A 16,997-nucleotide genomic window follows, 5' to 3' on the forward strand; every position below is an offset into this window, starting at 1 on the left:
AATTTACTTTCAAAATAATAAACATTTTCATTTTCAAATTTTTCAATATTTGGAATTTCTAATTTAAAGATATACAAATGTTATTTATTTTTGTGCCGATTTTGATGAAACTTAGGAAAAGTATAACATAAACTCTAGTATTTATAATAACAGCACAATAATTGAAATTAACCCTTAATGGCACTTGGGGTTAAAATGACCCCAAACTTTTAAAATCATAATTATTTTTATGGTTTTAGAAGTTTGGGGTCATTTTAACCCCAAGTGCTATATAGGGTTAATTTTAATTTTTCTATTGTTTTTGTAAATACTAGGCTTTGTGTTATATTTTTGTTAAGTTTCATCAAATTCGGCCCAAAAATATACAACATTTCGCTATCTTTCCAAGAGAAATTTCAAATATTGAAAAATTTGACCTTCACGATTTAAGGATTAACGTTTTCCAATTTTAGTAAAACTTTCAGAGTATATTTAGAATTATCTGTACTATAATATCCTGAATAGGTTTTACTTAAAATTCATAACAATAAGGAAATAGAGCTCATTCGCCAAAAAATGGCCAAATAATTGGTTTTTCTCGAAAATTTCAAAATTTAAATCGCAGGCACGGAAAAACTATAAGAGATATTTTCATAATTTTTTTTTTATTTTTATTCCTTATTATATTCTCAATAAATCCCAATGAGATGATAAAAAAATTCTGAAATTTGTTTAACAAAATTTTTAAAAATTTGAAAATGGAGTTTTAAAACTGCCGTTAAAAAAATTTAATTTTTTTGGTCATATCTGCGAATAGGTTAACGGTATCCTACGAAGACAAAAACTCATATACAAGTAAATATGGATATATTTTAAGTAAAAATAAGCTTTTATTTTAATATTTATCAAAATATGTTAATTTTGTTCCTACATTTCTTGTTCTATTTGCCTTAGACACGGTAATTGCCTGGCGAATTTTTAATAACTTTAATATTTTGTCTGTTTTTATGTCTCATTAGAACGACAATTACGTACACATTTATATTCTTTTAAATTAAATTGCAAAAGTAATTTTTTAATGGCAAAATTTTTACAAAAAATTAAATAATGCATTTTCCCCTTGTAAATGCAACTCAAAACTTCAGAGGGCTTGCGGCACGTCTTAACCCCAAGCGATTAACCTAAAAATTTTTCAGGATGATTTTTTTTTACTAATGTTCACCAAACTGGGGGGTGAGAATGACCAAAATCCAACTTACGTTAATTAAGAGCCACCCTAGTGTGTATATGTTAATTTGGGGGAAAATACAAATATTTTTCAAAATTGAAAAAAAGTTTTTTTTGAAAATGGTCCAGCTCACGAATAGTTATTACTAGACCCATAATATTTTAGGAGACATCCAAAAACATACCAAGGTTTATTTTGAGGGGGTGTAACAAATTAATCATTTTCTTTGAGTTGGCTTAATATACATATGTATGTATAAATGAGTAAAGTTACTGAATGATTGACTGAATTAACATCGCCCTGCCCAAACTCCAAAAGATAGAGACATATGAAATATGGTCTATAGGTTCCTCTCTCCCTATGTAGATCCACTAAGAAGTGATTTTTAGATATTCGAAGGTTTAGGAAGTAAATACGGCTAACTTCGGTAAACTTATATCTTCTAAACTAATACAGATACCAAACACAATGAAAATGCATCTTTATCTACATAAAAATTAGCAGACAGGTGTTTTATACTTTTTTAGATATTCGAGTCTTTTAGGGGAGGAAGCGGTTTAAAACTATTGGTTAAATCTATGACTTTGAAATGGCTTCGAAAATGTTCAATTTTGTGCCAACAAAGCGTCAAATGTGGGAAGTTTTGCTTTACTTCGTTAATTTGAAAAAAGGGACCCCGAATGAGTTCCATTGGTTTCAACGTGAGAGAGATGCTTTGTGCGGTATTGAAGTGATTTCTGAACCAAAAATGATTGAAGACTAAGAATTCTGAACCAAAAATGATTGAAGACTAAGAATTGGAGGCATTACTCTATGAAGATTGTTGTCAAACTCTACAACAGCTTGCAAATATTCAATCAGTAATTTCAAAACGATTGCAAGCATCAGGATTCATCCAAACGCAGGGAAATTGGGTACCATACGAATTGAAGCCGAGAGACCTTGAAATACTATTTTGCATGACCAAAATTATGTTTGAACGCTATAAAAGAAAATCAAATCGAATCATTACTTGCAATGAACAATTTATGTATTACGATAACCTGAAGCATAAGAGATCGTACGTGATGCCCGGGCAACCAGCCGAATCTGTTCACTCAGGTTTCGTTTTATGCGGATTCAAATTTATGCGATTTTTAAATTAACAATTTTTTTTAGAATTTCTACAGATTTTAAAATTTCAGATGTTTTTTTAAATTCTAGTGATGAAAATGATATTTTACAATATGAATATATTCTACTGATGAAAGTGACGTTGAACCAATTCCAAAACGATGCAGACAATTATTCAGTCAGATTAGTCATATATTTACAGAATTTTCTTAAAAAATGTTTTAGCTTATTTTTTGGATACTTTTCAGTTTTTTCTGTAATTAATGACTTATTTTTTTTAAACGGGATTTGTTTTTACTGTTTAAGTAAATCAAATAAATATATTTTTGTTGATTTTTTTATGCGATTTTGCTTTGGTTTTTTAATTAAAATTTGAATTTATGCGGTTGTTCAGAATTTTGGAACGAATCATTAGTTTTTATATGAAGCTAGAGTATCGTTTTATGCGATTTTTTTGGGACGCATCTATCGCATAAAACGAGACCTGAGTGTATTTGGTAGGAGCCAAAGAATCCTATATATTATGAGCTGCTAAAATCCGGCCAGACGATCACAGGGAACCTGTACCGAATGCAACTGATTCGTTTGAAGCGAGTATTTGCCGAAAAACGACCAGAATATGCGGCCAGACTTGGCTTGATTCATTCTTGGCCTCAAAAGATGGACAGTTCTTTTGGCTCGGAATCCATATATAGCCAGAAAGATGGAAAAAGGTCATAGCTAAAAATGTTTCTAAACAAAAGCTAAAAAATTTTAAAAATCCCGCATTTTTAATACCCAATACTTTTCTGATATTCGAGTTCTTTAGGGGAGGAAACTGTTAAAAAAAACTGGCAAACCAATGGAAATATAAAAATTATTTATTAATTTGGCATTTTTTGCAAACTCAGACCTTTACGAAGTAAAAAGGGGAAAATACATTTTGATAAAATTTAAAATATTTGTTTCTGTAGTCATACAAAAAAAACGTATTTAGAAATCGAGTGCAAAGGTGTAGATTGGTCCAAATCCCGGTAAACAGATTGGTACTTTTTTAAAACATATATTTTTTGTTGAGCACATGAAGACAGATTTGGGGCATACCTTTGTAACACAAAATTATGGCAAAATGGAGTACTTTGTTATTTCGAACTTGATGGGTGTCCAAGAGGGAAAAGCAAAATTAGTACTTTTTCTTCTAATGGTACTTTTTGATATATGTTGAATATTAAACAATTTAATCAGAGTGCATCAGAGTAAAGAAATAAGTAAGAATAGGGGGCTTAATTCTATTAAGGTACCAAAAAGGCAGAACTGATGTTCGTTCTTCAAATGGTACCTTTTGAATTTAATATAATAATGAAGCTAGAACCAGGAAATTAAGCACACATGATCCTGAATCCACTAAGGTCGTACCTTCGTCTTAAAGGCACTTTTTTAATTTTCTATAATAATGGACCTAGAAATATGAAATATGGTACTTTTTCTTTATTCTAAAGTTACTTTTAAAATTAAAAATCTATATTAATGAACGTGGAAACTTTTAATGGTACTTTTCTCATATACTCTATCCCAACAACCTAGAAACTTGAATTTAGAAAATGACAAAATATCCAAAAAAAATTATATATACATATTTATTTCAAATACCTTCAGTTCAACTCCTGCTGGTACAACAATCGGACGAAAACTTAGTGAATGTGGACAAATGGGTGTCACCATAATCGCGGGTACTGATGGATGTATCATAGAGGCACCAGCTGCCACAGCATACGCCGTACTGCCGGTGGGTGTGGAAACAATTAAGCCATCACCCTGCACCGATGTAATATACTTGCCATCCAAAAATAAATCAATATTACTTAAATAGGGTGATGGCCCACGATCAATAACAACTTCATTTAAAACCTTAACAAAAAGAAAGCAAACATTACAATCAATAATCAAGCATAAACTAGCTAAATGTTAAAGAACATACCAATATATTTGTGGAAGGTGATCTGGAGCAACCTTTGCCCACTGTTGGTATACCCGCACAGGAGTCCATAGACACACCACTGTCCGCCGACATGCTGCAATTCAATTGTTGCGTTTGCTCTGAGGAATCTTTACGACGATCGGTTTTTCTGTAAATGACGCAACGCAAACGGCTGCGCAATGTTAAAGCGGCATGACCTTCTAAAACATTTGTTACTTGTTCTTGGAAATTATCAAATTGGAATGGTGTCAGAAAACCCAAGGAGCCCAAATGAAAGGCCATGACAGGCGGCACAGATTGTTGGAACAACAGCGAAGCATACAATAGAGTACCATCACCACCCAAGCAAACAATGAAATCTATACGATCTGTTAAATCATCACGACCATCTCTGTTTAACAAAAAATATATAAAAGAAAAACATTTAACAGTTTCTTATTTATTAAGAGTATAGTTTGTTTTCCAAATTAATACTTACTTGAATGTTACCAGTTTTTCCTTAACCGACTGAAATTTCTTATCTTCTTGTAGCGTAGGATCGTCTAATACAGCCGATTCCACCCATACAACCATGTGTTTTTCTTGCACCAACCATTCAACTAATTGGACAAATGGTGCCATCACCATAGAGTCACGTACTTTTTTGATTACCAATACCGTTAGAGGGGGTTTGTACCAAGTCAGACGCTGACTGGCAGGGTCCTGAATTTGCATAACCATGGCCGGATTTTTCATTATACGTCCACATGGTCCAAATTGTTGAAAAGGTGAGGGGGCATTTAAACTTCGTGTGCGCCTAAAATAAATAAAATAAAATTTTTGGAATTAGTATTTGAATTAGTCTGTAAATCTTTAAATTTTGCAACTCATAATTAATGATTTTGTTTTGGTTTGATTTGATTTCGTATTCCGGTTAAACTGTTTTTTTTGTAGGTATTTAAAATGATTGATACCGTCCGTTTCTTGTTGTTCATTTGTCAAATTTATTTTATAAATTTCCTACATATTAATGGCATATTTAAACTGTTCGCATAAATTCGATTCCTCACGTGATTTATTAATATTAAACATTTATTTACGTTCAATTTAATGAGTGTAATTTAAATAAAAATAAAATCAATAATGGTCGCCGTAATTGCTCTTTGTAAGCCTTCTGGGCTTATTTGGCTAAACGTAAAACACATTTCTAAATATAGTTGTTGAAGTCGATCAATTAATTAAATTTAATGATGATAATTAAATAAATCGCATATTCCTGGGTATAATGTTCAAAAGGCAATGGAAATGTGTATCATGGAATCTTTAAAGTTTTCTGAAATAACTATGAAGTGGATTATCTCAAATATGTCTGAAGATTTTTTTTCATGGAAAAGATTTCAATTTTGATTCAGTACTTATTTTAAAATTTACTAAAAAAAAAAAATTAACATTTATATAATTTTTGTACCAATCAATCAAAATTCATTAGAAATTTTAATTTAATGAGTTTTTAAACTAACAGGTCCCTTTCATATAAAGAATTATAACTCCGAAGAACAAATAACGGGACCAGTTCTGTAAATCTATATATATAAAAATGAAATGGTCCATGTAGTATGTAATGGCATCACGTGAGAACGGCTGGATGGCTGATTTTTTTTATTCGATTCGAAATTTTCAGGACATGGTTTGTAAAGAAAAAAAATTCAAAAATTCCGGGTAAAACTCGGATTTTATTTTTTTTTGAGTCCAGTCAACTGTAATAAAAAAGCTCCCTAAAGTATGCAGTACAAATTTAGATATTTTATTTGCAAATAAATAAGAACTGGCAGGTGAAGAACTGACATTAGTAAATGCTATCGGGCGAAGCCGGGGCCGTCAACTAGTTTTGAATAAAAATCACTTCAATGTCTTCAATTTAGAACAAATTTTACATATTTGAAAATTTAGTACAAATTTGAAAATTTAATATAAATTTGAAAATTTAGTACAAATTTGAAAATTTAGTACAAATTTACCATTGAAAATCTAATACAAATTTTAGAATTTAGTACAAATTTGGAAATTTCGTACAAATTTAACAATTGAAAACCTAATACAAATTTAGGAATTCAGTACTAACTTGAAAATTTATTACAAAATTTAAAATCTAATACAAATTTGAAAATTTAGTACAGATTTGAAAATTTAGTAAAAATTTACAATTGAAAATCTAATACAAATTTTAGAATTTATTACAAATTTGAAAATTTAGTAGAAATTTGAGAATTTAGTACAAATTTAACAATTGAAATTATAATACAAATTTAAGAATTTAGTACTAATTTGAAAAGTTAGTAAAAAATTTAAAATTTAGTACAGATTTAGTTAAAATTTAACAATTGAAAATCTAATACAAATTTAAGAATTTAGTACCTACTAATTGGAAAATTTAATACAAATTTATAAATTTAGTAAAAATTTGAAAATTACAAATTTGAGAATTTAGTACAAATTTGGAAATTTAGTACATATTTGAAAATTTAGTACAAATTTGAAAATTTAGTACAAATTTGAAAATTTAGTACAAATATGAAAATTTAATATAAATTTGAAAATTTAGTACAAATTTACCATTGAAAATCTAATACAAATTTTAGAATTTAGTACAATTTTGGAAATTTAGTACAAATTTGAAAATTTAGTACAAATTTGAAAATTTAGTACAAATTTAACAATTGAAAATCTAATACAAATTTAGGAATTCAGTACTAACTTGAAAAAATATTACAATATTAAAAATCTAATACAAATTTGAAAATTTAGTACAATTTTGAAAATTTAGTACAGATTTGAAAATTTAGTAAAAATTTAACAATTGAAAATCTAATACAAATTTTAAAATTTAGTACAAATTTTAGAATTTAGTACAAATTTGAAAATTTAGTACAAATTTGAAAATTTAGTATAAATTTGAGAATTTAGTAAAAAATTTAACAATTGAAATTCTAATACAAATTTAAGAATTTAGTACTAATTTAAAAAGTTAGTACAAAATTTAAAATTAAGTACAGATTTCAAGATTTAGTTAACAATTGAACATCTAATACAAATTTGAAAATCTAATACAAATTTTAAAATTTAGTACAAAATTTAAAATTTAACACAATTTTGAAACATTATTCAGATTTGAAAATTTAACAATTGAAAATCTAATACAAATTTAAGAATTTAATACTAATTTGAAATTTAGTACAAAATTGAAAATCTAATACAATTTTGAAAATTTAGTACAGATTTGAACAATTGAACATCTAGTACTAATTTGAGAATTTAGTACAAATTTGAAAATTTAGTACAAATTTGAAAATTTAGTACAAATTTGAAAATTTAGTACAAATTTAAAAATTTATTATGAATTTAAGAATTTAGTACTGATTTTAAATTTAGTACCAATTTGAAAATCTAGTACAATTTTGAAAATTTAGTACTAATTTTCAAATTTAACAAAATTTTTAGTACAAATTTAAGAAGTACTGATTTGAAAATTTAGTACAAATTTAAAAATTAAGTAAAATTTTGAAAAATTAATACAAATTTTTAAAATTTAGTACTAATTTTCAAATTTATCAAAATTTAATTATAAGTAAAATTTTGTATGATTTTGATTAATTTTAAATTTTTTTATGAATATTGAGGTTAGTTTTTGCGGAATAAGATTTTAGTCTATTAATCTCAAATTGAATTAACTAGTTTGAAGCTCTGATTACGAATAAAAAATAAAGTACGTAAACAAATAGTGAATCAAAATTTTGTTTTGACTGGACCAAAAATATTAATAAATCAGAGAAGCCTTATTATTGTAGTACTTTTATCGTTTTTAAACAAATTCAAGTAGCAAGAGAATTTTTTTTTTTAAATTTAAATTTTAGTACTTAATTTTATTGTTTTTGTAATAAAAACTGGCTTCCCAAATACACATTTGTTCACAGTTTAAAAATTAACACCCCATTAACAACAAGTCTGGTTATATGTTAACTTGTAGTTATAGTGTCAGTATAACTTTAGATTAAAACATAACTATACTTTGTGATAATGGGGGATAATTAACAATATATATTTGAAAATTATAGGTTTTGTATAAAAACAATAAAAATTTGAACTTAGTTCTAAAAATAAACAAGTCTTCGATTTAGGTTTAGTTTTTCATATAAATGTATACACTTTTATAACTAAAACCTTATTAATAACCATGTAATTGATTTTTCTATAACTTTAGCTAATTGTCACACAAATAGTACTTAATATTTGAAAATTGTACAAGAATTTAAGTACTAAGTCCACATGAGTGTGCAAATTTTATCTAAATAAAATTTAAAACGTAATTAATGTATACAATATAGACAATAATATTGACATTATAACTATTGGAGATGCTAGTGCAAGTATGTAACTACATATTTAGCCGGAGAAGGCTAAATAAAAAACGCACCTTTAAAAAAAATACAATTTTTTACTTCCAATAAAAAAAGAGAACAAATTTTAAAACATTATTTAAATTCACACCTGAGAATACGTAAAGAGGGTGGAATTTTGTCAGGCATGGACATATTTTCCAAATTGGCAGCAGTAGCATTTAATTCACTGTTAAAATCTTTATCCATCATACCGCCACCGCCAGCTTCCATGCTGGAAGAACTATCCCGCACATAAGCCTCCTGCAACAGCTGCTGGTGACGTCGATGCAAGGGTAACATTATATTTTTTTTTATTATTTACTTAATTTGTAAACAATTTTAAACTCAGTAGAAACAATTTATTTAATTTTTTATTCAAACTGCACACAATTTTATATTGAAAAAAAATTTATATCGTTTTCAAGAATTTTAAGAAAAAATAAATAAAAAAAAAACAAGTTGCCGAACTTGTTAGGCGCGCTTGTTGTTATTGAGACGAGACTTTAACTAAACAACAATTATTAATGGTAAATTATATACAACAAACAGTATTAATAAAATAATAATAATAATGTTTGAATATATAGACACGACTCAAATTGACTTGAGATTGAAATAATAATAATACGAAAAAAAATAAAATAAAACACAAATTCACAATCTCAATCTTTGTGTGGTATGAACGAAGGTTACATTAATACTGCTAAATAAAGTTAACATTTATTGCCAATAAACCTTTTGGCTTGAAATTGTAAATTCAGTTTTGGTATTTATTTATTTAAAAAAAAATATATATAATTATTTATTTAGCCAAAAACAAATACAGAGAGTAGAGATATTGTTATCTCTATACAAAGCAACAAAATTTAAATATGAAAAAAAAATTAAACAACATGCTGTTTTATAAATTATATATTGGCAACTCTTGCTATTGTTGTTTTTGGAATTTTTGTTCTTTACTGTCATCCCCGATATAATTATGCATCAAGAGAATCAATAAATATTAAAAAAAACAGTTGCAATTGAGTAACTGGCCAAATGCTTTTCAGATTAATATGAGTAAATAAGTTTGATTCAACTCTCTCAATAGCTGTTGTTCTGAGAGGACTTGATTATTAACTCATTCCAAATAGGAGAATAAATAGTTGAATTTAATAGAATTAAATTCGAATTTAAGATGTTTTAAAGGTTACGGCCATAGAATATTGATTATAGCTATAGTGGGAGCAACAACTTAAAGATTTGGCACTGTTAGTCAATATTTTATTTAAATTTTTGGCTATTTCCAAAACAATGAAATAAAAAACTATTTTTAAAATGTCCATGAAGATTGCGAGACTTCTCTACAAATGTTTAAACAGTGGATTTTTGTTATAATGATCTCAGCTCGATCACGTTCCTTATATCATTTTTAAATTCAGTAAACATTTGAAAGTACATTTAGGTCTAACATTCAAAATAAAATTGAAACAAATTTAGTACAAATATGAAGATTTTGTATTTGAAAGTTTAGTTCAAAGTTTAATATGTATTGTATTTAATGATTTTATAAATTTTAAATTTTTTACAGAAACTGAAACAAATTTTTAAAAATTTAAAAAATATTTTATTTGAATATTTAAAATTTAAACAAAATTTTCAAATTCAAATAAAATTTTTTCCAAATTTTTAAAAAATTTGAAAATTTTGTTAAAATTTTAAAATTTAGTACAAATTTGAACCTTTAGACAAATTTTAAAATTTAATACATATTTGAAGATTTAGTAAAAATTTTAACATTAGGAACAAATTTGAAAATTTTGTGTGTACAAATTTAGTCTAAATTTTAAAATTTTGTCTAAATTTGAAAATTTAGTCTAAATTTGAAAATTTAGTACAAAAATGAAAATTAAGTACAAATTTGATAATTTAGTACATAAATTAAATTTAATTACATATTTGAAAATTTAGTACAAAAATTAAAATTTAGTACAAATATGAAAATTTAGTACAAAAATGAAAATTTGATAAAAAATTAAAATTTAGTACAAATTTGAAAATTTAGTACAAATTGTAACATTAAGTACAAATTTGAAAATTTAGTACAAAAATGAAAATTAATTACAAATTTGAAAATTTAGTACAAAATTTAGTACAAATATGAAAATTTAGTACAAAAATGAAAATTTGATAAAAAATTAAAATTTAGTACAAATTTGAAAATTTAGTACAAAAATTAAAATTTATTACAAATTTGAAAATTTAGTACAATTTTGAAAATTTACAAATTAAATATAAATTCGAAAAATTAGTACAATTTTAAAAATTTTGTATATACAAAGAATATTTAGAACAAATTTTAAGATTTAGTATTTGAAAATTTAGTACAAAAATTAAAATTTAGTACAAATTTGAAAAATGACTACAAATTTGAAAATTTAGTACAAATTTGAAGATTTAGTTCAAATTTGAAAATTTAGTACAAAAATGAAAATTTAGTACAAATTTGAAAATTTAGACAAAAATTAAAATTTAGTACAAAAATTAAAAATTAGTACAAATTTGAAAATTTAGTACGAATTTGAAAATTTATTTTAAATTTGAAAATTTAGTTCAAATTTGAAAATTTAGTACAAAAATGAAAATTTAGTACAAAAATTAAAATTTAGTACAAATTTGAAAATTTAGTACGAATTTGAAAATTTAGTACAAAAATGAAAATTTAGTAAAAATTTTAAAATTATTATAAATTGGAAAATTTTTTAAATTTTGTACAAATTTTAATTTTTGTACTAAAACTGAAATAAATTTGAATAAATCTTTATAATTTTAGCACAAATTTAAAGTATAGTAAAATACAAAAGCTTAGTACAAATTTAAAAATTTAGTATAAAATAGAACTTCAGTACAAAACTGAATATTTAGTACAATTGAAAATTTAGTATTAATTTGAAATTTTAAAATTAAAAACTAAAAATTGAGCCCAAATTCCAAAATTAGCAAAAATTCAAATACAAATTTGAAAGTTTATTACTGAATTAAAAATTTTAGCACAATTAAAATTTAGTTCAGATTAAAGAATTAAGTATAAAGTTGGAAATTCAGTACCATTTTGAAAATGAAGTAAAAATTCAAATTTAGTACGAGTATAAAATATAAAAATGAAGAATAAATGTGAAAATTGTGTTACAAAATTGAAAAAAAATAAAATCCGAGCAAATTTTATTCCAATTATCAATTTGTTCGTTCGTTTGTGAATGAATCTGATTTGAAAAATGTTTTGATTCCAAATCATTTATAATTTTATATAAAACCTCTGTGTTTTTTCAAACTTGAAATTATGATTACACCCGAGCGAATTGAAAAAACAAATTCTAAATTGAATTATCAAAATCAAATTTGTTTCTATCTCTTAAACATTCAATTAAACTAATTTTACGAACTAATTCCTTAGTACTTCAAACTTATTGAATTAATTCGTTATTAAAACTTTAATTCAAATCCATTACAAAATAGCTTTAGGATATTTTTTAAATTGTTTAAAAAATAAATTAAATGAAGAAAAAATATTTTTTCAATTATATTTAGATTAGAATTAACAAAAAAAATATAATCAATTAAAAGTTGAATGAATTTTATTATGAATTAATTAAATTATTAATTTTTATATAATTTGAAAGTAAATTTTTAATTAGGAATATCACTGAATACTAATTTTTAGACAATTGGCAAATTGGAATGCATTTTCTATTTAAATAATGCATGAATTTTGTTTAAACAAAAACCTTTTAATGAAGCTAAAGAATTTGTATTGTTGGTAAGGGATTTAATGGAATGAACTATGCTGAAATTGTTTTAATTCTGAACTAAGATCTTAGTGAATTAAGCTTAAATTGAATTAACTAATTCGAAGCTGTGTTTAGAATACATATTGAAGAAATCGCAATATTTCAAGACATGGTTTTATATACTTTTATGAACTAAATATACAAAAAGATACTCTAAAAATAAAAGATAATTTTAAAATAGAAATCCTTGGTATTTAAATTTGCTTAATTTAGAGAACTTACTGCTCTATCCTCGCAATAAATAACAATACAATTGAAATACAATTATACTTTGTTAAGAAAAGACGTAGGTACTTTTCAATATTTTAAGATGACAATTACACATGAATAGATTTTAATAATAATAATAGGCGTAATTCTCTGTGTTGCTATTTGGAAACCACAAATAATTGTAACTTCAAACATCATTAAATTAAATTTCTTTATGGTCTGTGTTCATTTCTGTCCATAGCTAATTAATTGTTTTCAATTATTTTTGGTTGAATTTTGATTTTTTGTATTATATTTTCAGCACTTATGCAATGTGCTGTTTTTTTTGTATTGATTGATTGTCTATTTAATAATGATCTTTGATCAGTACTCGTTGTGCCCCCTGAGGTTTAATGTATAAATTAAAGAGTTTTTTTTGTAGTTTTCTATAATTGAATATTTATAAAGTGTTTGTTGGTTAATGCTTTAAGAGTGTTTGGGAAAAAAATGAGGATTGAAGTACACTTAGCGAAATTAATTTAATTAACGAATGAAAATATAACGGAATGAATGTCTAGGAAATTTCCCAAATATTGTTAAGTAACAGTTTCTAACATTTTAGTTAAACTTAAATTGATATTAGATTAAGTTAAACTTACAATTTAGTTAAGCTTGTGATATTAAGTTTAAGTTATTAGACAAAATAAAAAACATTATAAAAGCAATAGATATTTCAAATTTAGGTTTTCAAAGTTTAATCTTTAAAGAATATTGAGATTATGTCATTATTTTTGTCATAAATGGAAATATTTATATGCGGTCTTAAACAATTTTATATAATAATGCATTGCATTGCCTAAAGACTTTAGACCTGTTCTAGCATTTAGTTTTTAATTAGAATATTTTGTTTGCAAAACCAAAAGAAACTGAATATTATTTCCTATAACAAAATTGTATTTTGTATTTTGAACTTTGAATTAATTTCAAATTAAAAAAATTCCATTTAAAACACAACAATTACTAAATTGTTATAATAACAGCAAAGCTGCTATATTTATTCACAGAGACCTATCTTAAATTATTAATTTCACACATTTGATTTTAAAAAGATTTTCACCAAAATTTTGAGATAAACTATTGGTATAACAGTTTACTTAAACAGCTGTTAACATTGCTTTGACTGGGTTTAATTCAAGTTTAATGTATTCCACTTAATGTAGGCACCACTCAAATCAAATGATTCATATTTAATGATAAATTTTGTGTTCTCCATAAAAATAATGAATTATCGATAATTTATAAAAGACACTATAAAACAATAAAGCATTTTTTTAAAAAAAATTATTCATATAAAAACAAAAACCTACTCATTTCTTAATCCTTAATTGCCTAAGAAATTACCCGACACTTTTGTAGTTTAATCTATGCCCAAAATCCGCTACTAAACTTCAGTAAGGTCCGCTTAAAACTAAACAAGTAATTTTATTGAAAAATACATTTAAGTCTTAAAGAAAGTAGGTTCTGTTCTGTCTGCCTTTCAAGTTTATGAACGCGTGAAATTAATTTAATTCATTTCAAATGATTAATTAAAAATTCTATTAAAAATTTGCATTTGCTGGCGTATTTAAAAAAAATAAACTTTAATCGTACAACGCGAAAGTTGTAAAAATCAGTACTTAAATCAAATTTATATTAATTTAGAAATGTTTATAAAAATTCAAATTTTGTTTTTTAATTTTAAAGTCCGGTTCAAGCCAAAAAAAACACAATTTAAAAAAAGACACAACTATTAAAAAGATATTTATCTTTTATTCCAAAATAAATAAAAAACATAAACAAATAACTTGAACACAAACAAAAAAAAAAAACTTGAAGTGATTTATGGCGCTTTGCACAAACTGGTACGAAATTCATAGTTTATTTCTGCTGGTGTTTTTTTTTTTTTTTATTCTTGTCCAAAAATAAATACAAAAAAATCTTTTTAAAATTCTTTAAATGTTTTTTTTTGGTATGAATGTATAAACGTTTCTTTAAAATGTTGCCTAAGGTTAGTAATTTATTTAGGAGAGTTTATAATAACGGGTTTTTACTGTAATTGCCGGAAAAACAATAAGAGCAGCGTTGCCGCTTTGAGGCAATTTGGACTAACGCCCCTTTACACGATCACATTTGACGACACACATTTAAGGACAGTATTTTAAATGTAGCTAACTACATACAATTAAACTACTTCTTGAATGCCTTATTTTGTAGCCAAGTCAAATACATATAAATCCAACCGTGAGGTTGCAAGTTCAACCCCCGGTTGGGTCAAATTTTTTTTTATTTTTTTTGTAATTATTTTAATTATATTTAATTAATTAATTAATTATTTTTAATTTAATTAAAATATAATTTAAAAAATTTAATTAAAATATAATTTAAAAAATGGTTGAATTATGTTGATTTTTTGTTTGTGCATGAAAACATGTTGCTAATGCTAAAGCTTTCATTTGGGAAATAGCGAACAGTCTAATCGTCAAATTCCCCTTATTTTTCAGCTTATTTGAAAGTAAAGCTTTTATGAATCGTATGTATAACGTAAATACTGACATCACATACCCCAATACATATGGAATACATACCGTGTGACGCCCCCCGCTTTAAGCTGCATTTACACCATCACATTTTACGACACCATTTGGCACAGTATCATCAGGAGAACTTTCTCTTAAATCCAAATTATCAAAACCACAATAATGGCGAGCGGGAAAATTTAATTCTTAATTTCAATTTATTTTTTAAATATTTCTGTTTAAAAAAATATAAACCTAGTTACCAATAAGTATTTTTACTGGACTTCAAGTTGAAATCAAGTGTAATTCAAGCCTTGAATTATAGTCAAACAATTGAATTACAGTTGTATTACACTTTATTTCAATAGCATTCTCCAGTAAAAAGGAAACATAAATTCAAGCCATATGTTTTTTGTTTGAAAAATAAATAAATTTTCAAATATTTTTCATGTTTAACGTATAATTACAATTACATTCAAGTCAAATTCCAACAAAATGTTCAAGTGCTTGAATTTTTGGGGCTGTGGTGCTTACTGGGTTATAATTAAATATATATGTAATTTCAAACCAGTATGTTTTAGTTAAAAACAAGTATGAGAGCTATATCCGAAATTATATTTTAAATTAAAAATTTTAAATATTTTTAGGTAAAACAATTAATGTTTAAATTTTAATTTAATAATTTTTTTTTAATAAAATTAAAGGAAAAAATATTTTTTTTGGTGAAAATATAGAAAAATCAGGTTAAAAAATATTTTTCCCGACTTTGGCCCATTGTATGTCCGACTGATTATATATGTCGTTGCAAAAGTTCTTTGAAATATCTAACATTAGATATCTATATTGTCTATATTAATGACTTAGTAATCCAGATATAGGTCAAAAATAGGTAAAAAAATCAAGATTATCGTCGTCGTTCTCAAATAAATAAGTATCGATAACGCCGCCAGCCCAAAATCCACACCAAACAGTGATTTTTATGAGATGCATTGGACTTTCTTGGATAACATGTCGATTGTTATCGTCCTAAATTCGACAAGAGTGTTTTTTGACTTACATATTCATATAGAAAGAGTCCTTTCACACTAGGAAATTTAGTTGCGCAAGTCTCTTGCCCAACAACAAAACAGCATGTAAAATTTTCTTCAACTAAATTGCCTAGTGTGAAAGGGGTCAAATGGGCCTCATAGATAAGGAACGCGCGCGGGACGTTGTCCAAACAGAACATCGATTTGGATAAACCAATGTTATCATTTGCACGTGTTGTTGAATGCTATAGCCGTAAATGATTTGTCAAAACAAACTGAATAACTGACAGCTAATTCGACAGATAAAGCTTCAATAATTTGGCAGTTGATTAAAGTTCAGAAGTCCCTTTTCCACAAATTTTGATATCGAGCCCTTAGCGCTAAATTATCGTAAGCGACATTTTCCAAAAAAATTTTTTATTGCAAAAATTAAAATTTTATGGACCGACTGATGTTTTAGCGTTCTCAGAATATCAAAATTGTTAATAACTTCAAAATTATATTGGGTAAGATTATATCGTAAGTCAATGTTTACATTTTACAGTAAACGAATTTTATCGTAAGCGACACACAGTGGTATAGAAAAAAAAGGGAAATAAATCTGTAACTTCTAAACGGTTAGATTGGTTTGAATGAAATTTCACATGCGCAAAGAAGAATTGTTGTCGAGTTTAAGTTTTGAACGTGGACGTCATAGATCCACCAG

At 25.6% G+C, this 16,997-nt stretch overlaps 1 protein-coding gene across 6 annotated transcripts in view; it reads right to left on the reverse strand.

Annotated features, from left to right (window-relative positions):
• Nadk1b (NAD kinase 1b) overlaps positions 1-16,997 on the reverse strand; it is a 48,866-nt gene that overhangs the window by 1,718 nt on the left and 30,151 nt on the right. For 3 of the 6 annotated variants that reach the window (XM_065511015.1, XM_065511017.1, XM_065511014.1), the window contains exons 2-4: positions 4,756-5,073; positions 4,278-4,668; positions 3,950-4,207 (exon numbers count right to left, since the gene is read on the reverse strand). In XM_065511015.1, the coding sequence (XP_065367087.1) occupies positions 3,950-4,207; positions 4,278-4,668; positions 4,756-5,073 (967 nt within the window). Of the gene's footprint in view, positions 1-3,949; positions 4,208-4,277; positions 4,669-4,755; positions 5,074-8,801; positions 8,961-14,075; positions 14,234-16,997 lie in introns of those variants that run through there. The other 3 variants (XM_065511019.1, XM_065511018.1, XM_065511016.1) reach the window with 3 other exon arrangements.

Source organism: Calliphora vicina, chromosome 5 (assembly GCF_958450345.1).
Source record: "Calliphora vicina chromosome 5, idCalVici1.1, whole genome shotgun sequence".
NCBI lineage: Eukaryota > Metazoa > Arthropoda > Insecta > Diptera > Calliphoridae > Calliphora > Calliphora vicina.